The 27,482-nt window shown below is 39.8% G+C and overlaps 2 protein-coding genes across 17 annotated transcripts in view; both read left to right on the top strand.

Moving 5' to 3' along the window:
* Positions 1 to 27,482, top strand: part of LOC117811190 (regulating synaptic membrane exocytosis protein 1-like) — a 144,325-nt gene that overhangs the window by 47,432 nt on the left and 69,411 nt on the right. For all 16 annotated transcript variants that reach the window (XM_034681313.1, XM_034681304.1, XM_034681314.1 and 13 more), the window contains exon 4: positions 2,992 to 3,003. In XM_034681313.1, the coding sequence (XP_034537204.1) occupies positions 2,992 to 3,003 (12 nt within the window). The remainder of the gene's footprint in view (positions 1 to 2,991; positions 3,004 to 27,482) is intronic.
* On the top strand, positions 23,250 to 26,857 carry LOC117811192. Its single transcript, XM_034681316.1, has 2 exons — positions 23,250 to 23,501; positions 25,923 to 26,857. The coding sequence occupies exons 1-2, from the start codon at positions 23,344 to 23,346 to the stop codon at positions 26,452 to 26,454; spliced, it is 690 nt and encodes a 229-aa protein (XP_034537207.1). The 5' UTR covers positions 23,250 to 23,343; the 3' UTR covers positions 26,455 to 26,857.

Here is a 27,482-nt window from a genome sequence, read left to right as displayed (position 1 = left end):
AAACCTCTGGGTGTAAGTCACTACCGCTAGATTTTTATGTCATTAATGTCACACATTACTCATCACAAGGTTGCAGTTTGTCTTCAGGATTTTCTTTTCTTTTAAAACTATTTTCCTTTGAACTCATGTCTCAGGCTGAAATTTTCTGACCAATCTAGTTTACACCTGGGTATTTTTCAAATATATAAGATGGGATGAATTCAGAAAATACTCCATGCCATACTTGGGATGAATCATGTGGCTGTATCAGAATGAGACTCATCTTGTGTCTTTTTTGCCAAGCCCTTTAAAGATCATAGCCATTTAGACCATCTTAGCTTTAGAGTTGAGTTCACTTTGTTGGTTTTCCTGTTTGTTTCTGTCTTGTTTGTTTGTTTGTTTGTTTGTTTGCTTGTTTTCATTCTTTCTGAACACAAAACTTTTGCCATACTGAAATGTGTTTCCTAAGTTATTGTTTTCAGAAACTTTACAGTAAAAAACAGGACTTGATAAATAGATCACCCTGATTTTGGCATGTTTTTTGTCATTTTCTCCTTCTTTAAATTGGTGAACATTAAACATACTCAAAGTATTGATGGACTTTGGAAGCCTTCAGACTTACTTACTTTCAATCAGCTAATATTTTAGCCACCCATTTCCAACTTTATCATTTTTACATGTCATTTTAATTTTGTGTGTATCTTTAACATGATTAAATAGATACATAAAAAACTGTATACTGTGTGTTAAAGAGCAAGTTAACAGGATTTGAGAACTTCATGCTTCCAGTTTCTTGCTACTGGCAGCCAAGCTCTGAACAGATAGTCTGGTGTCAGGAGAGTAAATCTGAAGTTTCTTAACTATACAAGGAGATATAGCCAGTCTTAAGAAAATGATATACTTCCAACAGTTTCAGTTTCAGACAGATTGCGATGAGATGATGAGAAATCACAGACTTATAATTGCTTTGCATCTCCCCTCAAAAACAGGATTTTTATCGCTGATATCTGTCGTCTCATCTTAAAGCTAGAAACCTGTGGCCTGTTGCACCAGCTCTGCATAAGTTGTGTCCTAAGTTATGGTGTGAAGTCCACCCTAAACAATACGTTGAAGCTAGTTAGTTTGTAACTTAAAGGTGACATATCATGCAAAATGGACTTTTTAATGGTTCTCTACCTGAAATATGTTTCCCTGGCATGTCTACAAACCCCCCGAGAATGAAAAAAATCCATTCTGCCCCTGTTTTGATTTCTACACCTTTCTGTAAATGTGTCTGAAACGAGCCGTTTCAGACTTCCGTGTTTTTGTTACGTAACAACAATATCCGGTCTGTCACGGAGTCAGAGCTCGGAGCTTGTTCAGCCCATAGACTGTATAAAATAATACTGAATCATTACCTGCACAAATGTGTGCTAACAAGGAGCTTAGGAGGGAGGCATGCTAGTTGTAGGCTGTCTTAATAAACACAAAGGTCGGTTTTACTCCCCACGTCTGCAGATTTGAAGATCTAGTGGATGATTTTTATTTGTCATGGATAAGTGCTAGCGCTAATTAGCATAGCCACATAGCTACATGTTCATAGCTGTAGCTGTAGCTGTGTACCAAGACACACGTCGACATACTGACAAATAAAACAACAAGAAACACAAAATCTGTGACCAATCCTTCAGAAAGGTCCTGCTGCCTTTCTGGCAGAGGTCGGTTTTAATCCCCACGTCTGCAGATTTGAAGATCTAGTGGATGATTTTTATTTATCATGGATAAGTGCTAGCGCTAGTTAGCATAGCCACATAGCTACATGTTCGTAGCTGTGTACCAAGACACACGTCGACATACTGATAAATAAAACAACAAGAAACACTAAATCTGTGACCAATCCTTCAGAAAGGTCCTGCTACAGGCGCCTCTCCGTCAGGATCAGATTCAGAGGGTTGAAGTAACGCGATCTCTGAGCAGCCGTGTATATTCAGCCAACATGTAAACATTAGATCAACGTGCTGGACAGCCGAGGCACATCCACTTCCGGAGGGGGCGTGGCCAGAGAGAAAACAGAGTGTTCTGAGGAGGACTGAAGAAAAGAACTTTTCAGGCATGCCAAAATCTGATTTCAAAGTGTTTTTTTGAGCATAAACTTTAAAGACATGTTTTGGGGACCTCTTAGACCAATATATATTGATGAAAAAAGCGTGATATGTCACCTTTAAGTTGTGTCAGTGTTTGGTTACACGATTGATACGTAAGATTTATCTTAACTAGACGACCTGATATCAAAACTAATCAAAATATTGTTGCAGATATGACGTTTTCACTCGGTTTGGCCAATCAGTGAACAACTTTCTTCTTGATGAGGTGTTTAAGTGCTATCTTCCATTAGCCTCATTGCCTCTAAAAAGCTAACAGCTAATCATAACTGCCGTAACACCCGTTAATTGACAAACAGCAACATAAAATGAAGTTAAATTAGTAGAGTGTAAACTCAATCCTAAATTAGAAATTACATCAAACTAGGCTACGTTTGAACTTACGCACAGCTGGTGCAACCCAGTGCTGCATCACTGTTATGAAGTTGATGATGTTGCATCGTTGACCATTGAATAAATACGTAAATCCACATCATGGATAATCCCTCCCATCAGTCTAGTTTTATATTTATTATTTAAGGAGTTGAAATGAAGCGCCATGGCCATCCTCTCTCATTTTCAAATAGTAAAGTAGTAGTATGTACCATGAATCATAACTAAAGTGCTTTATAACTTAACTTTCCAAGACCTCACTCCCTGCCTTGTCCATTTTTGTTATTGTGTAAGGTATCAGAACTCTTTGGAAATCTTTCACTTACATTAAAAGATGGAAGCATATTGTTTTTAAAGTCACTGTAATCTGGTTGAGTGTTGGATTATCTCATTGTGTCACCAATGGGATTGTACGATCATTGCCATGCTTTCAGATCATCTTTTTCACATTCTCTCTGTCTTTCTTTTTATTTTACATGAATGGCTGACTGGGCTGCAGGAGGACAAAGTGGTGAGTGCTGTGCTTCTCTTTTTTCTTTTCTGGACCTCATGATTCTGCCTGCATCCTGCAAGACAGTTCATCTTGACGGGTTCAGACAGTGTGCATGGTTGTCTTCAGACTCTTATCAATCCATGTGTCCATCATTATCACGAGTGGTATGGGTTATATCTGTAATAACAGTAACAGTGAGAGTGGTAAACTCAGCCTTAGAGCTTCAGATCCTCAAAAAGTTCCAACATTTTCAATGTTTTTCCTTGTTGGGTTTTGCTGAACTGGAACTGTTGGCTTCACTGCTCGACACTGACCGCTATGTATCTACAAGCTTCCAGAAAACATGCAGAAATGCAGACAAAATGAACCCAGCCTATGAGCAGAAGCCTCCATCCACCATCCATATCCACATATATGTCAGGCGTAGAGCATAAATGAGCCTCTACTTGTTTGAATGTTCAAAAAGTCCACTATCTGATTTACTGGAAACCACATAATTCAGTATTCATCCATTTTTCACTGATATTCTTATAGCATCATGCAGGGAAACATCCTGGACTTCAGAGGTAGATCACAAAGACAAACCAGCACAGTATGGACAATTTTAGATTTAGCAAGTGAGAAGTTACCATGTGGGAGGACCTGGCTACATGCCAGCGTAGAGAGGATGTGTAAACTCAGTGTAAAAAGGAACACGCTTCATATTCTCACATTTAAGACACTTCATATTTCATTAGTGTGAAATATTTGTGGATTTAGACAAGTTTAGGAAAATCAATTGAAATGATTAGGTTTATTTATAGCACACTGACTAGATAGTTATCAATCAACAAATAAAAGAGAGGTGGTGGATTCAGCATGTTTGTTTATCTTCACACTTGGTTATTTTTTTTGCATTATGCTTTTATGTTTGTGAATATTACTTTCTTTTGTCTGCTCATTTAAAGGTGCACTTCTCTTTCTCTTTAATACATTTGACATCAATCTGAAAATCTAAGTAAAGGTTTTATGAAAAAAAAATACTCAGGTAAAGTAAAATACACACAGAAACATCAGAGTTGTTGTGCTTAGTTTCTCTAACTAACTCCAGCTGCACATTTACTCAGCAGACAGATGTGGAGAAGGAGGATAAAAACCTGAGAGGCTATGCTATCTGGGATGTTTCTTTGGTGTTGCTCACCTCCAGGTTTTGGGAGCATCGCTCTAACCCTGACTTCCTCCATCGTCACATGGCCTCATGGTGAAACAAGAGTTAACAGCATCATCAGATATGAGAAGTGCTCCCAGCGGACATGCCTTTAACACCTTCCCCTGTTTGTGTAGTTGTGTCAGGTTTAGGACCTTACTTGGCCTTGGCTGGCTTCCCTCAGGGCAGCTGCCAAACCGGCACTTTGATGATACTTGGCTGGGTTCGAGCACCACGGCTGTCCGAGTGCTTTGGTGTGCTGTACATAGCGGGCTCACTCCCTTGCTAAAGCGTGCTACAACAATCAGCGGCTCTAAAGAGGAAACTTTTGGCACAATGGAGGGCTCATGTAGCCCTGGCTGTATAGCTGGACAGCAGACTGGGTTTGAATTACTGTTTGACATGGATTCATTTAATTACTTGGGGATTGATTAATCTCGCCTGGCACAGCCATCCGAAACTTACTGTGCCTGCTTTTTCCACTCCACTCAACTAAACACTCAAAGTTAAAGTGAAAGTGTTGGCAAGGTTAATCCTGCGCCTGAAGGACGTGCAGTTTTTAAGTGTGTAGTGTTGTCCAGATCACTGTTAATGTTTTTGTGCTTTTAAAAGTGCCTTTAAAACTTCCTCTGCGTCGGTCTGTGACGTCAGCTCCTAAGAATATGGGAAGAGAAGAAGCAATTTTACTTTCTTAATTTAGGAAAGTGAATCACTTAGTCAGTCAGCAGTCTTATTATACACCATAAGATGGGTTTTGTTTCAAACTACTTAGTCTGTATCTGTGAGCTCCATTTTTAAACTTGCGCATCCCTGCTTTAAAGTCTGCTTTTCAAGTCTGCATTCAGTCTCAGGTGTTCCTTTGCAGTGGGATTCTATTGAAGCCTTTGCCCTGTTGGTCCTACCAAATAAGGATATGATCATGATTAAGATACAAACATTGTAAGGACAAAACCAGTGGGTAGTGTTTGATTAGTCAAAGCCTCAATTATAACAGTGTAAAATCCATAGACCACATAAAACATGGGCATAGCATAGTATCAGTGGCATCACTGTTGATTTCAGCTAACTTAAAAGATTGTGGTATATATTGGTAGATATTGGAAATACTGAATACATCTAATTCTAAACAAACAAAAATGCACATCGCATGAAAAGTGATGCTGCATCAGGTTTCAATAGCACCATTGGAAAGGGTTTATTGTGCATGTAGGTTGTACCAGCATAAAACATACAGGGTTTAATTACAGAAGACTAGCTAGCAATAACAACAAGGCAGTGCTAGTTCTACACATGGACTGTATTAAAGCTGGGGTTGGTAGTCTCGGAAAATCAGCATGAATTTGAATGTAGCTTTTCCTCATGACTCCGTCTAACCCCTCCCCTCCTCCCTCGGAGCTCCTCCAAAACGACGCCCCCCCCGCTCACATGCACGAGCGCCGCTGATTCTCGACCATATGATTGTGACTGATTCAAAACCGGTCCTCACCAAAACATTATCATAGTGAAAGTTAAAAACACAAACAAACATGGCTGCTGTTAGTACTCACAACTATCATGCTAGCATTATCCAGTTGTACCGGTGACACGATATCAGGAGAAAAGTTATAATACATATAATACTGTAACATCTCTACTGTTTGTTAAACGTGTTCAGTGTAGATGTTCTTAATTCCTACAGTGTTGACGGTCAGTGAAGGCATCAGGAGAGGTGTAGAGTGTGCGAGTGGGAGAGAGGAGAGACAAGAGGAGAAGTTCTTCATTCATTCAAACATTGATTGTTGTTTTGTTGGTTGGCGTGATAACGGCCGACAGTGACCGGTTATTAAAGCTCAACGTGTTCACGAATCGGCTCGTCATCACTACAGCATCCGGACGGACACTACAATAAATATATATTTTCTGTAGGACTTACTGAACGTCATTAATTATTCTGCTTGTTGGTGAGAGCTTTTTAGACTCTGATCCGAACTACAGTCCTGAGCAAAGCACCTCATCAGGTCAGAGGGGACAGGCCCGAGGACGAGCGAGAGGGGCAGTAAATAGAGTCAGGGGAAGAAGAGGCAGGAGACGGGGACTCGGAGGAGTGAACGCTGGGGAAATGTACGCGCAGGAGGAGGGCAGAGCGGCTGGACGGGATTTGATTGGTTTAAAATTTGGGGAGCCAAAACACGGTGATTGGTTAGTGTTTTCCCAGGTTTACTCCGGCTGTACATAGCAGTTTTTTTTCACTCTTTTTAGGAACACATCATGTAATGATTGCCATCAGGACATGAAGATCATTTTAACCAGTATGACAAAAAGTGTATCTAAATCTGATTACCAACCCCAGCTTTAAGCATAGACGTAGCTTCAGTGACGTCACCCAATGATTTATGATGAGGCCAAAGATGGTCAGCCACACCTCCATACCTCCTAACCTTTATATGATCAAAGCTTTGGAGTCTTAAAAAGTCCCCCCTGTGCAGTCACCAATGATGAAATGAGAGAAATGAAAACCATTTCCTTTTGCCAGGCTGTAAACATGTTTAATTCTGCTGTGAAAATGGTCGTTTTAATATGGGCTCTAATGGGGTTTCTTTTGGTTTTTGGGACCAGCCTCAAGTGGACACTCCAGGAACTGCACTTCCCTATTGGCTTCCCCCCCCCCCCCCCAAGACTGGAGGTTGTAGCTTGATAAAATCTCAAGTTTATGACTTCTAGTAAAATGAAATAATTAATTTGTTTCGTGAAAGGGTCTTATTTGCAAATAAACGTATCATCAGTTAAAGGACGGTTAAAGGTTAGAGGGTGGTCTTCGTAGTAAGTTTGTGCTTTTGAACCTTATGACATTTTCCCATTTTGACCAAGATTCTGTTTATTTGTGGTGTTTTGAACGACCGCTGGATAAGCAGTTATATGCTTATATTCCAAACTTTTGCATTCTGAAGTTTTAACATAATGACTAATGAACATGACCCAGCTCTCTGTCCATGGTGCGGAAACATGCTCCAAAATATACACAAGATAACTAACTGATCCAGGCAGCAGTAGACCACTTACTCAGGTTTTCTGTGAGCTAAAATGAATTATATTTGGTAGAGGGCTCTGGTGATGTGAAGAGAGTGATGTAATTGCTGATAATTGCAGATTCTGGTAAAATATATACATAAATGAAAAGATCTCAGTGAAAAGGCATGTATCTTTATCTATTGGGAAGTAGTTTTTTTCAAAGTCATACCACCTTTATTTTAGTGGCAACCTCAATCTTTAGAGAAATGCAGCCAGTGTAGAAGTGCAAACAAGAAACTGCTGTTCCTTAAGTATCCTCTAGAGGCTGGCTGCAAAAACCAAGAACTCCCCATCAGACCCCATGTTTCAATGCCAGTACTTTAAGCTAAATTAAACATGTGCACAGCCTGGTACAAAAACAGTTTGGGGTAGTTAGCTCATTATTTATTCATACCTACTATAAGTTATGTTTTTGGGCATGTTTGCCTTTATTGGATAGGAAAGCTGGAGAGACACACAGTAAATGCGGGAAGCTGAGAATGGGAGACAAGCAGCTTATGGTAGAGGCTGGGAGTCGAAACCTGTGACCACTGTGACAATGACTAGCCTTTGTACATGGGGGGCGGGCAAAGACCACTAGGCCAACGGCGCCCCACAGGATTTTTTTTTATAACAAATCCAATAAGTTAATATAAAGGCTAGAAGTCCAACTTTAATTTGTAAGCTTGCCTCAGCTTCACCTACTTATCTGTTGGTGATCAAGGTTAGGTTAAGTCGCATTTCAAATATGGATCATCGTTCGGCTTCAAAAGACTTCTTCAGAAATCAATGAGTGACGTCACAGAGACTACGTCCATGTTCAATACAATCTGTGGTAATCACAAGTGACAGTAACATCCTCTTTAGTCGGCACATTTAATTAAAGACAGTTTTTGAAACATTTTCAAAAATGTTTTGTACGTTGACATCTTTTAGTCTTTGGAATATATAAAACAAGAAGAAAATAAACATGTTTAAAAATCCTGTTATATCCCTTTAAATGCATTCATGTTGTCTGACCCTCCGTCCTTCTTCTACTACAGACCTGTCCCCTTACGGAGAAGTAGATGTAGTCCAAAGACTGCTTAAAACTTGTGTTAACTACACAACAGCACAACATACTGTCAAGGTTTTCTGACAAAGCTGTGTTTTGATTATTCACAGTTTGAGAAACTCTGCTCGGAACTGAAAGTGAAAAGTTTTCGTTACTCTGTTTTTCTCTCTGGCATCATCTCGTCTTTCCGGCGGATTCATTCTGTGCACTGAATGAACTGTGATGATTGTGCCTTCTTGCTTTTCACTGAACATTTCTGGATGTAAACCTTTCAGATGCATTCAGTTTTGGTAATGATTTCCAGCGTGTGGTGTGTGCAGCCTCGTGTGTTGTCTTAATGATATTCGGGGCTCATTATCTGCAGTGATGGCTGAGCTCTTGTGCAGAGACGAGTGTGCGCTGTTGTACTGAAGCCAAGTGTTTCTCACAGAAAGGGCCATTTTTGAAGTCTTGATTCCTCCTCTCAGGGGAGACAAGAGGGGAGTGTTGTGTGTTACTTTCTCACATTTACACACACACACACACACACACACACACACACACACACACACACACACACACACACACACACACACACACACACACACACACGCACACACATGCTCACTAACACCTCTCCCTCTCTCTAATTGTAAAGTCCGAGGCTGTATTTCTGTGGGGGATCTGTGCTTTTTATGTGCCTATAACTCTGACTGCTCGGCACTGGTAGATTGCTGTTTTTAGAGCAATTCTGATTCAGAATTACAGGCACGGTCGCTTCATCCGCTGATGTTTTCAGCTCATAACTATTGATGTGATGTTGGTTTTATAAATATACTCTCCACTATTTAAAAAAGGCTCTTTTTCAGGACCAGACAGAGAGCAGACGGGTTTATGTGTGATTGAAACGTCTGACAACGTTGGAGTGGGTGGAGAAGACGCAGATCATTTGGATATTTTGTGATAACTTCCTGATACAGCTAGCTAATGATTTCATCATTAATTATTTTTACATTTTCATGCTACATGTTAAAGTTACCATGGAAATCTAACTTGAAAAAGAAGAGAAATGTTGAGTGGCATGAGTCAAATAGACAGCAGACATATATGACAAAAAAACCCATCAGATATCTTACTCATTGCTCTGTTTCCCCTTCTCATGGGGAGTCAGTACATTGTATTTGAGAAGGTTGTTAATTAGGGATGGGTCATAATTTTCGAATGCCTCAACATTCGTTCACTAATTAATTGAAGAGTTAATGCAAATATTATTATCTAATTTTAATAGGAAAAAAACCGCCAGACGGTGGCAAAAGAGTGTCTTCAAGCTGTTTGCTAACCTTATTAAGTAACAGGAGAAGAAGAATGCTAAATGCTCAAATAGCAAAAAAAGAAGAAAACATTAGCGCCAGTTGCTGAGCATGACTGCAAAATGTAAACATACACGCCATGTTGCTGTGTCACAAAAACACCGGAATGGAGGTCGAGACCAAGCGGCAACCTTCGACCTCAAAATATGAAGCCCATGTGGAAGTGTTATAAACTCCAGTTCATCGAGCGTCCACTTGAGGCTGGCTGCAGAAACAGCGGAAACCACGTACACACCCATTCAAAAAAGACGATCTTTGTAGCATGAATAAACACGTTTACAGCCTGGTTCAAAAAACAGCTTTGGTCTGAAGAGCTAATCTATCTCTAACGGCACACATTGAAAGGGGGTGAGTTTTTTTTATAATGCAGCAGTTCAGAAGACATTACGATTACGGGTTTTGGCCATATAAGGACATGACTGACTTGACTGACAGGCGGGAACACTGTAGCTGTTGGTTAGGAGGCTCAAAGCCCGCCTCTTCACCTCACACTAAGTTAGGTTGCCTTCAGCATTTCCAATATGGCTCCCGCCGACGATTGACTTCAAAACAGCGCTCAGGAACGGATACTACGTCCATTATTTATACAGGCTTTATAGTCGAGACCAACACTGCCAGTGCCGCTACTATCAGCACCTCATGCCGGTCCTGATGTTTGTGGTCCAACTGCCACAAAAACAGACTGTTAACGTGACAGGTGTCCAGTACTAGTTTCTTAATTATATCGGGATATATTTAGCAAAAAGAAGATAATGTTTACATAAAATATTTATTATTATTTAGGCCTACACTGCAAGTGTTTGCTGGGGGGGAAGGGGGGCTTGATTACGAATAATACCTGAGTAGATGCCAGTGACTATCAAATAGTATTTGGTTTGAAATACCAATCCATAGTGTTTAGTTTGGATCAACTAGAAAAAAAAGGGGGATCTGTGCTATCCTGATTTAAGATTCAGAAAGCAAGAGTATCGCATACACTTTCAGACTTAAAACAAAGGGAAGAAAATCCAAGCTAATTTCAAGCTATTACTGTTATTTCACCTGAGGTGCAATTTTTGGATGACACCATGAATAAACTGTTCATATTGGAAGTTAAAGGGACGATATATCTGCTCCCGTAATGTCTCACCTTCAATGTAAATCTAACAGAGGCAATACAGTAGAATCAAGTCATCCCGCTTCTGAGCTGGTAGCAACAAAGGCGAACAAGACATGGTCACTACTCTAGGAATTCTGCAACACCAACGCCATTGAGTTCCACCATCACTACGTCTATGTACTTACACATGGAACCCCGCAACAAGGTTGTATTGGTGTCCCAGTGAGTGAGGCACAGCTCGTAAAGACACGGGTAGAGCGCCAACATACATATATCACTTTTCTGCTCTTCTGTGTCCTACACTACACATCAACATCGTCTTCCCCATGTTTTATCTGTGTTGCCGCCAAGGGAGGATCAAAGGCACAACGACTGCCCCCCCATTTAAGTCTCTGTGCGTTACACATTGCAGACGAGAGGGACCAGGGGTGTAAACATCCCACCTTGAAATGGCAATATGTAAGAGCCTACGTGTTTACAGCCTGGTAAAAGTATTTCTATAATAATTCTTTACTGGTAAAAACTGCACAGGGGTTGAATTATTTTACAAGCAATAAATTTTGATTATATTGAGGCGATTACAAGAACATGCATAATGAGGGTGTGGTGAGATGACTGACAGATAGGAGGCTAAAGATCTGCCTCTGCTCCCCCTCTTTGTCTTTTTCTGGATTGATTTCAAGAAGATTTTAAATATGACGACTTCCATCATTGGGCTCCATAACGCCTCTTCATTGTCATTGATGAGACTACATCCACGTTTTCTCTGCTTCCCTCTGATTCCAGGTTGTACGACAGGTTTGGCCAAACAAGTCCTCACCTCAGGTTCACATCATACACGAACAATAGAGCCTAAAGTCTCCTTAAGGCTCTTGCTGTATACTTTCTAACATTGAACTGTGGCTTCAAGCACTTTGTTCTCTAATCTCACCTTTCATATGTTACTTTTCTAGCACTCACTCACACTCTAGCTCTCTTCCGGTGTTCATCTCTCCTGAAGGCCGTTTGTCTCCCTGTAGGACTGCAACCTGTCACATTGCAGTTTTATGCCCTGACAGTCCTCCTCCTGTACTACTCTTACACATTCATCATGGGGGGGACACAGCATTTTCATTCATCACATGTTGGTTCAATTATGTTTCCATCATGTTAATGTAATTGTTGTGAACCCCGGCTCTCCCTGGGGGAGGTGTTTATGAGCTCAGATATGAGTCGGTGTCATGCTTGCATAGAGCCTCACTTCTTTTCTGGGACAAACACAGACGTGTAGGTAGAGAGAACGCCTCTTGTTAAAACTGACACGACACCTTCTGAAGCCCTGCAAAAGTTCGTCTTACACCTTGAGAGGAATGAGCTATCACATCAAGGTACAAATACCTAAAAAACTGTCTGACTGTGTGTTTGATACTTGTGGAAATGTATATTTATTGATCTAAGCCTACAAGGAATTATGGCTTTGTGCTGCTTTGTGTCGGGATGCAGCGCAGTAGAAAGCCTGAGCGATGTGTCATCTGCTGTTAACGCCACAGCGCCTCATGATTACTATTGATCGCTAGTCTCGCTAGCTGCGTCCGTCTCCACGTCCATCTCTCATTGACTGGTCTTAAGGGGGCCATCTCTCTCCTGGTTGTTGCTTCACACTCTCTTAAGAAAGCAGGCTCACACACACTTACACACACGTACGTTCTCTCTGTGAGGTGTTTTATGTGCACATATAAGCACAAACTGCAGTGCAGACATGACAGGAACAGCGCTGTTACACACAAGAAGGACGCCCGCTCATGAATGCAAAGACACAAACTCACTATTTTCTTGTTTAGGAGCTCATTTTGCTTTCAGTGAGTCTTATGGGTGCAAGAAGTTCAGAATAAGTTCCAAATTTAGGGAAATATTAATAATACTCATGAAAAACTGACTCTAGAAAATTATTGTGACATTCATAACTACTTTTAAACTCCAGATAACTATACATTTGTTTAAGTAAGGGATAATGTATGGTTAGCAGGTAGTTATGGGAAATAGAATGCCAAGAGGGTGAGACACGACCCTGACGTGAAGTGGAGGGGTCTAACCATACATTATCCTGCTTATTACCCAGCTGCTCACTTAAAATAAAAACACTTTGGCAAAAAACATTGATTAAAAGATAATTGTATTGATTTAAAACGATTTATGTTTACAGAAACTGTTTTACCTCACCCTACGGTCTACTGTATGGTGTCAACAAGCAAAAGCTAAATGTGCTGGAACTCTTTTCTGCGGATTGATCTGACATGACGCGTGATCAGTTTGCCTCTGATGTTGCTCACATAAGTAAAAGTTAATAACCGGTGTCTTTTTGACCGATCAGAATCAAGCATCTTACACAACCGGAAGATCAGTAAGAAAGCCGAGTAATAAGTGATTGATAAGCTGAAAATAAAACTGTTTTCCCTTCCATGTGGGATGCCATCTTGCACCGCCATGTTTCCACAGCAGCACAGAACAGACAGGCTAACAAACAGGTTCATGTATTGAGTGGGACGCTGGTTGTAAAACAAAGAGGAAGAAGAAGACAAGAGGTTGTTGTGCTAAAATAGTTTGTATTAATTGACATTTTTGATGATTAAAACTTGAGGAGCTTTTTGTCCTCCAACTGTGTCTTCACCGATTGGAGGGGCGAGCAGGGGAGAGCTTCGATCTTGAATGTGTCCCCTAGATATTGCTAAATATTCCCATTTCTACACACTTGAAACTTTAAAACGACTTTAAATCTAACAAAAAGCAGAACACTATCAAAAGCCCTATCAGAAGAGGAATATTATGACCACATGGCCTTGAAGTTTCAATGAAGAATATGTAAGGAAGGTAATTTGTGGTAGAATCTGTGCATCACAAATTATGGATATTGCAGATTCCAATGGGATTAAGATCACAGACAACCTCTGAATTCATTACAAATTATCAAACGTCCCATGGTAATACTAACACTGCAAACAGGGATTAGGACGGAGATTAAAAATCCACAGCATGACCAATGTGACTATCAATTTTATCAATACACAAAGCTCCATTTAATATTTTTCAGATGTTAATCATGAATACACTTGTTTTTGTAGTGTAGAGACATTTTCTGGGCTCATGTATTTTCACTTCATGGTTATTATTTGTATGACAGTTCATTGTCGCATTATGATGTAGTCAAGTTTATGTTAAAGATAATATTCATCAAATTGAATTATGTCATATTTGAGTAGACTATACAACAATATTAACATACATTATGTTTTTGCAATGTGCATATCTTTAATTGTTACTTCATCTTCACTCTTATCTCACAAATACTGATCACACACTTCAGGTATGAAACTCTCTAAACTGTCAAGCTTCATGAAGAAGTGTTTGAAACTTTAAGAGTCAGCAGTCATGTGACATTACATCTTTGATACACCTTGTACCGAAAGAATGTTTCACTCAAATGAAACAAGCTTCAGAGTTTCGACTTTAAATCTAACAAAAAGCAGAACACTATCAAAAGCCCTATCAGAAGAGGACTAATATGACCACATGGCCTTGAAGTTTCAATGAAGAATATGTAAGGAAGGTAATTTGTGGTAGAATCTGTGCATCGCAAATTATGGATATTGCAGATTCCAATGGGATTAAGATCACAGACAACCTCTGAATTCATTACAAATTATCAAACATCCCATGGTAATACTAACACTGCAAACAGGGATTAGGACGGGGATTAAAAATCCACATTATGACCAATGTGACTATCAATTTTATCAATACACAAAGCTCCATTCAGAACCACAGCAAACCCTTTAACAGCTTTGAGATGTTTAAATCCACGAGACAAAGTTGGGCTTTCAAATTTGAACAGATACTAAAACTATTCTTTTTCGGACACATTACGATGGAAGAGCTGTGTGACATGCACCTTATGCATGTGTCGATTAAAGGCCCCCTTTCAGCACCAACAGATCAGCGATGTTGCTCCACCAGGTGTTCATTCATCTCTGATCTTGGATAGTTTTAGTTTGTTCGCTTCAATAGATAAAGTTTGTGTTTCTCTTAATCAAGCGAAAGATTTCACTACTGTGTCATGCCAGGACAAGACGTGAGATAGTTTATTCTGTGCAGTTCTTCTTCAGGAAAAATGTTTCAATATTCAGAAAGACGTTTACACTTATGACCATGTACAGTATATATAATTTCTCCATCGCTATTTGAAGTAATAGTTCGCTGAAGAAAATAAGTTTTGCCTCTGTTTCTGTGAAAGAAGTTGAAAGTTGTGACCTCTATTTTAATTTAGGGCCACAGCGCTCAGTGAAATAAAAAGGTGTGTGCATATCTAAACACCTTCTCTTCGCTGATGTCTTTTTCGATCTCGATCACTAAGGCCCTCACATTACCAGGTATGTTTTTCTTTAAGTGTTAAAAAGCTCAGAACTTTTTATTAGTTTTGACTTTGATTTGGTTTTGACTCTTTGATTTAAAAATCAGTTTAGTTTTAGTTATTATTTAAAGCTGGTTTGTTTTTTTAATGTTCGCTTTCAGGTTAGTTTTTCTCAGTTTTACTAGTTTGATTCTTTTTACATGCTTTCAATTCTGCCGCTGTGATGCCAGGGACTGGAGAGAAGGACGTGACGCCAAGTGCTGCCATCTGCTGGTGTAAAACAGTCATAGAAAATCCATCTTAAATACTGTGCACGTATATGACATAATTGACTTAACAAAAATAAATTTTCTCTACCGTGATTCTTATTTGCTCTTAGTTTGTTTGTGGATAGACAATACAAGTTAGATGGTTATCGCTTTCATTTTTATCAAAATTAAAATTCACGTTCAGGATTGACATTCTTGTATGTATTTTTTGTAGTGATGCGCCATCAATGGATTAAGAAGATTACGGTCTTTCTTTCATTTTGTGCGGAAAAAAGTTGCAATGCTCTGAAGCTTCAAACCCAGCAAACAAAAACATGTGTTGGCTTTCAAAACTTTTAGCAGCCCTTTAAAGCACAAATCAACTTCCCTGATATTCATAGTTTACGTCTAATATTTGAGAAATAAAAGTCCAAGAAGATTGGTAGTTCTGTAATAAAGCTCTCCACAAACCTTAGATCAGATGTGCTGCATTAAAGACCCAGTGAAAAGTTTTTGACCGGTTCTGAAACTGATTGAAATTAACAGTGAAGCCTCTTAATGACATTCAGAAGCAAACAAGATCATAAGCGACAAAACTGTCTACTTATTTAATATGTGATGCTTGTATCCACTGTGAGGGGGCGGGCATCAGAAAATAAAGCACTTTATTTTTTTCAGCTGCAAAGATTCACTGTGAATTACATATTTTATAGTTCAAACACAGAATGATGAGATCTTTTTTTTTTTAAGTAATATTTTTGGCCATTTTTGCCTTTATGACTGGACAGCTGTAGAGAGACAGGGAATGTGGGGAGTAGAGTGTGGGGGAAGACATGCACCATATGGTCACAGCTGGGAATCGAACCGGCGACCTCTGCGACAAGGACTATAGCCTCTGTACGGCGCTTAGACTGCTTAGCAACCTGCGCCCTATGATAAGGTCTTTTATCAGAAAACACAACATACTCATGCACAGGATAAAACCAACAAAGAGATAAGAGGTACTGCTGTACCTGCAAGGGGCGCCAAAATCAACCCAAACGGATAAATCCTCACAGGAGCTTTAAATGTTTACACCGTGTGTAAGAAGTGTTGATAATAAATAACCATGTATTGCCAAAAAGCCCTGATATTTAATATTTTTCAGATGTTAATCATGAATACACTTGTTTTTGTGGTGTAGAGACATTTTCTGGGCTCATGTATTTTCACTTCATGGTTATTATTTGTATGACAGTTCATTGTCGCATTATGATGTAGTCAAGTTTATGTTAAAGATAATATTCATCAAATTGAATTATGTCATATTTGACATACATTATGTTTTTGCAATGTGCATATCTTTAATTCTTACTTTATCTTCACTCTTATCTCACAAATACTAATGACACACACTTCAGGTATGAAACTCTCTAAACTGTCAAGCTTCATGAAGAAGTGTTTGAAACTTTAAGAGTCAGCAGTCATGTGACATTACATCTTTGATACACCTTGTACCAAAGGAATATGTTTCACTCAAATGAAACAAGCTTCAGAGTTTCAGTATCATCTGCACATCTCTAGTTATTTTTCACTCGTTTGGTTTCCATTAATAAAGATAACCTCGCAAATATGCGGATGTTTGGTGGAGAAAATGACTCTATTTACAATCAAATAGAAACTCATTTTTATCACGAGGAAAGGGGTGTGTGCATTTTTGGCTTAGCTGGTACCCACACAGACACACACACACACACATGCACGCACGCACAAACACACCACATCCTGGCATCTGTGCATGTCCATAAAGCCATTATCTCTGCCTTCATGGTAGAGCAGGCTGTGTTTGTTTGTGTAGAGAACAAGGCTCAGGCTAAAGTTGTCCTCCCACTGACCCAATAATGATGCACAAGTGTGTCTGTGTGTGTGTGTGTCTTTGTGTGTGTTATTAAAACATATGTTACATCTGGCCAGGCAGGAAACCCCTGTGTATGTACAGTCATCATCCTGAATGTGGGTTAGAAAAAGAAGGTGTGTGTATCCCATCATGCATTGTGCTTGTTGTAGAACTGGTGTTCTAAGTGTTATTGTATGAATACACTTTGAGTGTCTGTGAATGCATTTATTTGTGTATGAGTCCTTCTGTGCATGTGCGTATATGGCAGGTGTGTGTGTGTGTGTGTGTGTGTGTGTGCGTGTGTGTGTTTTGCTGTGGGTGCCGGGTTGTGCTGATATAGTACCTCATTAGCTGCTGTGGACACTAATCTCCTTTGTGGCAGTCTTTCATCCTTAGCGCAGGATTTATTGACGCCCTCGGTTACGGCGCCCGCCTCGCATGCTGCCGGTGCCATACGTCAAGCTGTCATTGGCTGATGCTGCTTCCTGGTCCCGCCTCTCTCCCACTCCCCTCCCTTCCTCGAGGATAGATGTGTGCTTGTAGGCAGCAGGCGTCCTGTGTGTTTCAGCCTAATCTGTACTGATAGTAAGGAGTCTAACTGAGGCTGGAAGTGTTACATGACAGAAAGAGATGTAACACTTCATGGGCAGTGAAAGATGTCAGACTGGCATCAATAACCTGGAAGAGCTCAGCTTTTCAGACTGCTTTTAAATCCTCATAAATTATATTAAATGTTTTCCCAATACGAGAGGGGGATTAAGAGATACAACAGTCACATTTTGTTAAAGGAAAAGACCAAAATTGTTTTCTCTCACTTCTTTTAAGTAGATGTGAAGATTGTGCAAAGCTGGACCTTTAAGTTTATATCATTAAAGGAAACTTTAACTCTTGCCTCTCAAATGGAAACAGGTAATTGTTAGTGAAATGTTCTGTACTCATGGAGATGTTTCCATTTCATAAACGCAGCCTTTCTACGATGACAGTAGATCATGAAAGTATCTTTAGGTGCTCTGCTAATAAGCAGGATGATGTATAGTGAGCAGGTGATTGTGAAAAAACAGACTTTCTTTAGGGTGGACACCCTGTCAGGATTTTTGATAATCACTTAATCACTCACTCAGTCACTAATAACTAAGTGTTCCCCAGTTTTTATTATTATTTTTATATTTTTAAAATAATCTTAAGAGAGACATGAGTACCAAATATTGTTCCTGATAATGCAATCCTCAATAAAGTTTTTGTATAGCATTATTCCAGACAATCAATTCTGTGTCTAGAAATCTTAACACAATTTAAGTTTGTAAAAACATGTTCTCTGCTTATTCAGCATCTTTGGGGTGGTCTGTTTTTCTGTCTGGAGCGTTGTATTATTTCAGACTGTTCTTGTTAACTGAAAAATAAAATAACAAAAAAATAGTCATAGAAAATATTAAATTATCAGAGCCTGTTTCTCATCATCTGAGCGTGACCATAGATCTGCTGCTATAAAAACACCAGTGACATGTTATCACTGTGGCCTGCTCAGAGTAACCAGCAGAATACTAAAGAGAGATGTGTTTGCACTACAGTGTTTTTTTCATAGTTGCGGTGATACTCACATTTGTGTGGTGTCACTTTAAATGTGTTGGACGTTCTCACTCACAACTGAACTATGTCTGCACTCTACTTTTGTCTTATCCACTTGTTTTGTGTACATGGTTGTATCTCACTAGGACACTAAACAAGACCTTAATGATAGAGAACGATTTCTAGACTCTTGCGTCTCATTTGTTGTGGCTGCCATGATGGGCTACACATGCTCTGTGTGGTCCACTCTTGTCTTCCAGTCCGCATGGGATCTTGGATCTGAAGTAGTTTTTGATCCACGCTGTACTGGAAGTCCAGTACATGTAGCTTTGCATCCTTACCAAGTTGCATTTTTTTGCTGATCAGACAGAAAGTTAAACATTACATCAGACAGAACACCCTCAACAAAGACAGATCCATTACATAGTGCAGGAGACAATACATTGTGACACAGGTTTGTTGGGTCTGTTTTTTTGAGAGGGGGCCTTGCCCTCTTTTAGACTCACCTCTGGAGAGTGAATGTCAATATGATTCCATGTGTGTGGAATGTCCTTAAACAAACAAGACAAAAACAACAACAAACAGGACTAAAACAAATCCTAGGGTTACAGCTATACAGATAGAATTGAATATAATATAATATAACATATCTTGGATAGTGAATGATCTCACAAACATCATAAGATGTCCATACAATTAATGTAAGGTGTCCATATTTTGTCATATTTGTCAAGCTTTCCTCATATTTTGTAATATAAGTAGTCAAGTGGGATACAACTACATAACTCTGCCCTCCACTGAGACAGTGCAGGATCCTTTTATAACAGTATATGAAAGTGGGCTGTGACAAAGAGTTGGTGTTAGAGGACACAGGTTCGTGCTGCAGTCACTTGTGTAGGATTGTGCTCCAAAAATTTGAATGTAATTTAAACAGATTAACATTTAATCCTCCTGAATAACACTGTAAGCTCTCCAGTCTGTTTAAACTGATCATTTTATCATTTTAAAGTTCAAATCCCCTCGGTGTGCTTTTTAGAACCAAACATATCAGACTCAATCATTTAAAGTCCAAAGCGCTGATGAGATTTGTTCGATTTTTAAACAAAATACAAATTATTCAAAAAGCTTTCAACTGATATACTAAGAATGTTAGATCTAAGAGAGAAGAAAGGCCTGAACCTGTAGTGAATGCATGCACCAGAGAAGACCTCGCTTTGGGAATTGAGCCTCTCCACTGTCTCACACTCTGTACTGTCTGTCGTTACTCAAATGGCCACATCTCAGCAGGAAACAAACACCCAGCCGCACAAAAACAAAAAGATATCAGTGCTGGATTATTCATTGTTTAACTGTAGAACACGCACATGCACCCAAATGCACAGTATTCACATGAGCAGTGATGCACACATGCGGTTACCCACTCCAGCGGATACACACTCCCGCTTCTTGACAGACACGAATAGACACATACACAGATGGACACACACACGCAGATGCAGCAGGACACAAAACAAACACACACAGGGGTTTGGTGTCCTAGTTTCCATCTGTGGAGAAGCTATTCTCTCTCTCTCTCTGCGCTCTCTCCTTCACTCACAGACTCCTCTCAGGGGGCGGGGGGGCTTCTGTGGTCATGTGACACATTGCTGTTGTTGCACTTTGCATATGTGTGGATGAAAGCAGGCATTTGTGTCTGCTTGTGTGAATAAATTTGATTGCATGTACTGTAAGGATTTGTGTTAGTGTGCACAAGTCACAAACATGTATGTCCAGCTTTGTGTGTGTTGTGTGTGTTGTGTGTGTGTGTGTGTGTGTGTGTGAGCTTGAGCGCTGTCATGCTCATCTCTGCCTGCCTGCCTACTCCTCTCCGGCGCTTGTTTTACCATCGGAGTGTGATCTAATACAGGGATTACTACGGGATTAAGTGAGTGTCTTTTAAAATAACAGCGCACCGCTCCATCTCTCCACAACACTGGCCATTTGTTCTGCAGTATCAAAACTCTCCAATGAAGGTGAAACTGAATAAATGGTCCAGAAGGAAGTGAAAAGAAACCACAAACTGCATATCTGACAAGAAAGATAATCCACTAAAAGCATGGTGCATTCCAATAAAGGAACTTTTGTTCTTTTAAAACCCAGGCCTTGTTTTTGTATGTATTTATTTTAGCACTTATATTACAATTCCTTCAGAAGAGTTTTGGAATTGCTCCTTTAGATTGCTTCAGATGACAGCCTCGGACAAGTTACAATGGCTGCAACATAATCATCAAAGGTGCTGTCACCTGGATCATTTGGAGAAACTGGGGGCGTTTCCCTTCTTGGCTCCGATCTTTTGGACATATGTGAACACAGCAACCGCACTTTGATGTGGAACAAAACAAGCAAGCTGAGATCCCCTTGAAGAGGTGGTCTCTGTTCTTGGCCTTTGCGTTACACTGCTCAGTGGAGCGGTGAAAGCTGACTCAGATGTTTATGATTCTTTTTTTTTTTTGTTCGTGGTGCCCAACATTTAACAAACATGTTCATCTGCCTAAATGTTGCTGAGGTATTTGACCTCCTTGCTACTTTAAGTCAACCCATGAGTCATTTTGTTGGTCAGTTAACTGGCTAACGTTAGTTAGTGTCTACGAGCCAGCTTCTCACAAAACAAAAAGCAACAAGTACACATGATAATTATTTATTTACACAATAGGGAAAGAAGACAGTGACGTAATGACGTATGGACAGCCCTTTGATGCTGCATGTGATGAGGCTCGCTGTACAACATTGCAGTGTAAACACAAAAAGACCAAATGGAAAAATGCAACAATGTACCATTTTATCATCAGAATAAGATCAAAGAGTTGTACCCAAATGTTTATATGACAGAGATCAGAGTTACATAATGCTGATACTTCTGTTGATCACCAAAAAAAATGATTACTTTTAACTGGAAGGACACAAAGCCACCAACAACTGCTCAGTGGAAACAGAGACTAAAGCATGTCTACTACGTGGAACAGATGAAAGCAAATCCACAACTGGAGACAGACTTTTTATGCAAAGATGGAACTGTGTTCAAATTTATTTGGATCTGTAACCATGGGATCTGCATGACATAGCTGGGCTCAGCATAGAGAGTCGTTGTACGGTTGGCCCTGACCCCTGCTGAAAATGCCTGTTTATTATTGGGTTCAATATATGTATTACTATTTTATTTCTAGCGTTATTATTATTATTTTTATTATTATTATGATATCTTATTTTTATACATATATTAAATTTATTAATAAACATTTATTATTATGTATTTTCTTTATTCATGATAAAGATGGTAAGTAATGTGGAAAGCTGTGAAAAATCAAAACAAACAGTTAAAAAAGAAAAAAAGATAAATAAAAAAAAGCAAACAAGCTATATGCCAAAATCATATAGTGTATGCATTATGGCCACTGAATTTTCTTTGGCAAATTAAAAACCCAAATGTGAATATTTTCTTTAGAATCTAGGAAGTTGGGGGAAATTTTGTATACAACAAAAATGTTTGTTTTATTCAATTCAAAAAACTTTATTTGTCCCCGGGGGCGTATTTAAATACGAACGGATACAAAGTTCAACAGGGAAATGGACATTTTTCATCATTCTCTTAATGTTTGTGGTCTTTTAACTTTAAAGGTAAATCAAGAGAGAGGCAACATTTACTTATTAATTTTAACATTGGTCTTGTCTCTGACAAAGGACACATTGAATCATGACTTAGAGTTTCAGATTAGCACCTGGGCTGGCCTGTCAGATTTCAATGGGGGCCCTGGCCACCCTTGATCACCTCTCTGGACACGCCCCTGCATCCTTTATAAAACTGCCTCTCACATTGCAGTAGAGATCATTTCAGAGAGAGGCCCTATATTAGTTAAGGAGTAATGCCTTTCTTTAACCAGAAAGAAAGCTGTTTTGAGAGTCAACAAACAGTTTTGTCTATTTTTCTGTCTAATTCTAATATTATTGTCCAGAACTTGAACACATTTCAATCTATGGTTGGAATTGACTTATTACTTTTATATCAGTCCAACAGCCAAGACTGGGGTAGGTTAAGTGTTATCCTTGGCATGCAACATGGATTTAAATGTGAAGAGATGCCAGGAGGATAGATAAAAAAATTCACAGCTATCATTAGAAAGACTTTCTAAATCAAAACTTTCAACCATGTTTGAGTTCCTAAAAATACCTTTACAGGCTTACATGAATGCTGAAAAACAAACAGCAAATATGCAGGATTTTAAGGGTAACTTGGGATAATTTTATGAAAGTTAACTTTTTTTTCCAAGTCATGGTGAAACTCACATCTAATGGTAACCATGAAATGAAGGGAAATAATGTTTGCTTGTTTGAGATACTAAACTAACAGGAAGTTGTGGTAAAATAACATTTAATAAAAGAAAATGTTGATAAAGAGCCCTCAGCAGGCGCGTCATAGCTGCGCCCCAGAGGACGCATTTTTACGCGCGGTACTTCAGACCATCCCTCCGCGCATGCGGTTGATCAGCAGGTGAACAGACACGCAGCTGCCACCTTCACGCTACTCCTGGGGAAATGATGTCCGGCAGAAGTTTCAGTGAGTCATGGCGTCTTCTGGACCAGCTTTCTGGAAACCCCACATGGCAGCAATCTTACTCTGTCTGCAAGACCGAGTGGCATTTTCAGGAAGACAGTGAGAATGTTATGTCCACGGCGGAGTTCACGACGGACGGGTGAGTGCGGCCACGTTTTACCTTCAGCTCACGAGAGCGAGCTAACTCTAACAGCGTGTGCTCTCACGCACGGACACTTAGCAGCTAGTTAACCTGATAACATCCAGCTGTAGTTTACTGCAGTGAATGCACTTTGTTTGTTTGTTTGGAGGGTTGCAAAATTCAGGGAATTTTCAAAGTTGGAAACTTTCAATGGGAATTATCTGGAATAAACCAGGAATTTAATAGGGAACTTAAATACAGTTGAGGAAAATATATTTGAGCATAATCCTGACTAAAACAACCAGATTTCATGCAAGCACAGTTGAATATCTATGCTTTTCCTCAATCACGTGCAGAACAGGGGTCAGCAACCTTTAACACTCAAAGAGCCATTTGGACCTGGTTTCCACAATAAAGAAACCAGGAGCCCCAAACCTTTTTGACATCTAAATAGAAGATAACAGTGCATATATTGTTTTTCTACCTTTATGCTATGTATAAAAAAACTATAGTGTGTTGCTTATGAAATCAATGAAGTGCTACAGGGAAAATGAAATTTTATTTCTGTATGCAAAGGAAACCTTTTGAACATTTTAAACTGTGGGGGGGAAAAAAAACACGCTGGGAAGGTTTGTCATAAAAAGCCAAACTTAAATTATCCATCTGCAAAACAAAAATGCTGTGTGCCGTCATCCTTCGTGTACTAGGGATGGGAATTTACCGTAATCCTTGTAATCGATTACTCGAATTTCCTAATGAACGTATACTCGAGTACTCCCAATTATTATTACTATTTTTTTAACCGTAAACAAAAATAGATGAATAAAAGTTCGTAGGACACGGAGCTACCAGACCAGAGTTGTAGTAAGTTCTGCTGCCTTTTCTTCAGACATCTCTTCCACTCTGGTAGTTGTTGTTCTCCCTGATGGTAGCTTGTACTTCGGCTGGACTAACGCGATCAGCTCTTTGAAGCCTTCTCCTTCCACAAAACTTAATGGGAGCAAATCTCCAGTTACTGTTTTGGTTATTATCAGGCTAATCTTCTCCACTCTGGTTTCATCAAAACGATGTGTGTTAAAGGTGACATATCATGCAAAATCGACTTTTTAATGGTTCTCTACCTGAAATATGTGTCCCTAGCATGTCTACAAACCCCCCCGAGAATGAAAGAAATCCATGCTGCCCCTGTTCTGATTTCTACACCTTTCTGTAAATGTGTCTAAAACGAGCCGTTTCAGACTTCCGTGTTTTTGTTACGTCACAACAATATCCGGTCTGTCACGGAGTCAGAGCTCGGAGCTTGTTCAGCCCATAGACTGTATAAAATACAACTCAACCCCTCCTGTTTTTCATTACCTGCACACATGTGTGCTAACAAGGAGCTTAGGAGGGAGGCATGCTAGTTGTAGGCTGTCTTAATAAACACAAAGGTCGTTTTTACTCCCCACGTCTGCAGATTTGAAGATCTAGTGGATGATTTTTATTTTTCATGGAAAAGTGCTAGCACTAGTTAGCATAGCCACATAGCTACATGTTCGTAGCTGTAGCTGTGTACCAAGACACACGTCGACATACTGACAAATAAAACAACAAGAAACACTAAATCTGTGACCAATCCTTCAGAAAGGTCCTGCTGCAGGCGCCTCTCTGTCAGGATCAGATTCTGGATCAGATTCAGAGGGTTGAAGTAACGCGGGTCTGTGAGCAGCCGTGTATATTCAGCCAACATATAAACATTAGATCAATGTGCTGGAGAGTCAAGTCTACATCCACTTCCTGAGGGGGCGTGGTCAGAGAGAAAACGGACTGTTCTGAGGAGGACTGAAGAAGGTGGCTTTCAGGCATGCCAAAATCTGATTTCAAAGTGTTTTCTTGAGCATAAACTTTAAAGACATGTTTTGGGGACCTCTTAGACCAATATATATTGATGAAAAAAGCGTGATATGTCACCTTTTAAATTCAACATTACATGAATTTTAAATGTTCCATTCACATTTCCACAGGCTATAAGTGATCATGTCATTCTCTATACCGGCAAGTCGCTCCGTAGCTAGTGGTATGCAACCAGTTTGGTGGGTCTCATAGAGCAGAGCTTGATTATGAGTTATACAAAAATGCTAGCTGAATTAAGTTGAATGAAATAAACATGAGACATATTTTAGTTATTTTTTTAATTACTTATTTTTGTTAAAGGAGAAGGCTCAACTTTCTTATCTCTTGTGTAACTATTATCTAGGCAAACACATGCATCAGATCGGGGCTCAGTATTGGCAAATATATTAAATATTTAAAAAGCTGATCGGGACATCCCTAATTGTTACACTATAATAAGTTTTTTTTTATTTCAGTAATTCAGAGATGTGGAACCATGTGTTCTTGTCGTTGAACATGTATGTATAACTCTAATCAAAGCTCTGCCTGTGCTCTTCATTGTTTTAGTCCATTGGAGAACGACTTTGTCATTCCAGAGAAAGAAGAACCCTGCTCTTCTGCATCCTCCTCCTCTGAGGCCACTGTCTTCTTCCCTGAAACCTCGCCACCACCGCAGTACAGAGCTCCAAGGCACACGCACAGAGCCACAGAGAAAATGAGACGCAGACGAGCTGCCGTATCACATCCCTATAAAGCCAGAGGATACCATGTGAATATAGCACCTACCTCTACGGGACACAGGTGTGGCGGCTTCTGCTGCAGCTGTAGTCAAAGAAGATACAAACCGTGGGATATCATGGCACGGAGAGCCAGGCTAAGAGCAGCAACAGTTGCGCCGAATGTGCCAGCAGGGCAGCACCTTCCTGTGACCATCCACCCGACCAGATGGTTCCAGGTCGTGGGGAGCTTGCAGTGCGAACACTGCAAAGCCAAGGGGAGGTACCAGATGACGTCTTGGATGTGCCAGCTCTGCATGGTGCCCCTGTGTCTTATGCCGTTCAGAAACTGCTACTCCGCGTGGCACGCTCAGGGGTATTAAGCTCAGAGTGTCTATGTGGCTTTTCTTTTGGGCAGGGTGATAAAAGTTCAATCTTCCATCATGGTTTACTTTTCTGATGTTTAAGGCACTTCTGTTGGCTGGTGGGCTTTCCCTGGTTCTCTTAAATTTGTAGTGCACATGTTAGATGTTTCAATGCAGATTGCTGAGTTGTGCTCTCACTTACTCTGAGTAGTCGGTGAAAACAGATAGAATAACAAGAAATGTTCCTCCAGATTTTCCAGTGGAGAGTTTTATTTTGTGGAGCGGTCAGTTGATGTACACTCCTGTTGTTATCCAAACAATCCCACAGCTGTGATTGTGGCACCTTTAAAAGAAAACGATTCATATAAATGTTACCTTTTTCTGTAAATGGTGGTTTCTGAATAAATGATTAAGTATTGTATATTGTGCGTTTTTTTTTTTTTTTTAAGCCTCTGGTAACTCAAATCAACAAAAACATTCTACCCATGATATTTATAGTCCTATGTACATATATTAGATCACATATTAGAACTGAACTTTTATCCATTTTTGAAGTATTATCACTCAAGTTTCTGATAATGTTCTAATAATGTTAAAGTGGGCATGGGTAACTTGGATGTTTATGACGAAATAAACATATCCATCCATCCATTACCTTGACTGCATATCCTGTTCGTGGTCACGGGGGGCTGGAGCCAATCCCAGCTGACTTCGGGCGGAAGGCAGGGTACACCGAAGGGAGAGGTTCTGGTGTCTGGTGGTGAGGCTTTCAGCAGTGTGTCTGCCCCCTGGTGGCTGGCTGCAGTATAGGTTAAAAAATCCGTCTCCCCCATTCATTTGAATGGAGCTGCAGTCAAACTTTAAAAAATAAATACATGTCGTACGAATGTTTCTCACATCTGTATGCTGTGGTGATATGTAGTTTGTATCCGAGTGTTTTGTGTCCAAGTCCTCTTTTTCCTGTAAAGTTTCTTTTTCGTTAGTTATTAGAGTTTAAAAAACGGGCTTTTACTTCCTGGTTTCCTTTGATTCACAGCTGCCGTGTA

Source organism: Notolabrus celidotus, chromosome 4 (assembly GCF_009762535.1).
Source record: "Notolabrus celidotus isolate fNotCel1 chromosome 4, fNotCel1.pri, whole genome shotgun sequence".
NCBI classification, from domain to species: domain Eukaryota; kingdom Metazoa; phylum Chordata; class Actinopteri; order Labriformes; family Labridae; genus Notolabrus; species Notolabrus celidotus.
The sequence above is the reverse complement of the archived record's forward strand: the minus strand, read 5'-3'. Positions and strand labels throughout refer to the sequence as shown.

Excerpts from the sequence above, each read along its gene's own strand:
- LOC117811192 (XM_034681316.1), top strand. The coding sequence starts at position 23,344 with ATGATGTCCGGCAGAAGTTTCAGTGAGTCATGGCGTCTTCTGGACCAG. Across the intron at positions 23,502-25,922 it reads GCGGAGTTCACGACGGACGG|TCCATTGGAGAACGACTTTG; the intron begins GTGAGTGCGGCC and ends TCATTGTTTTAG.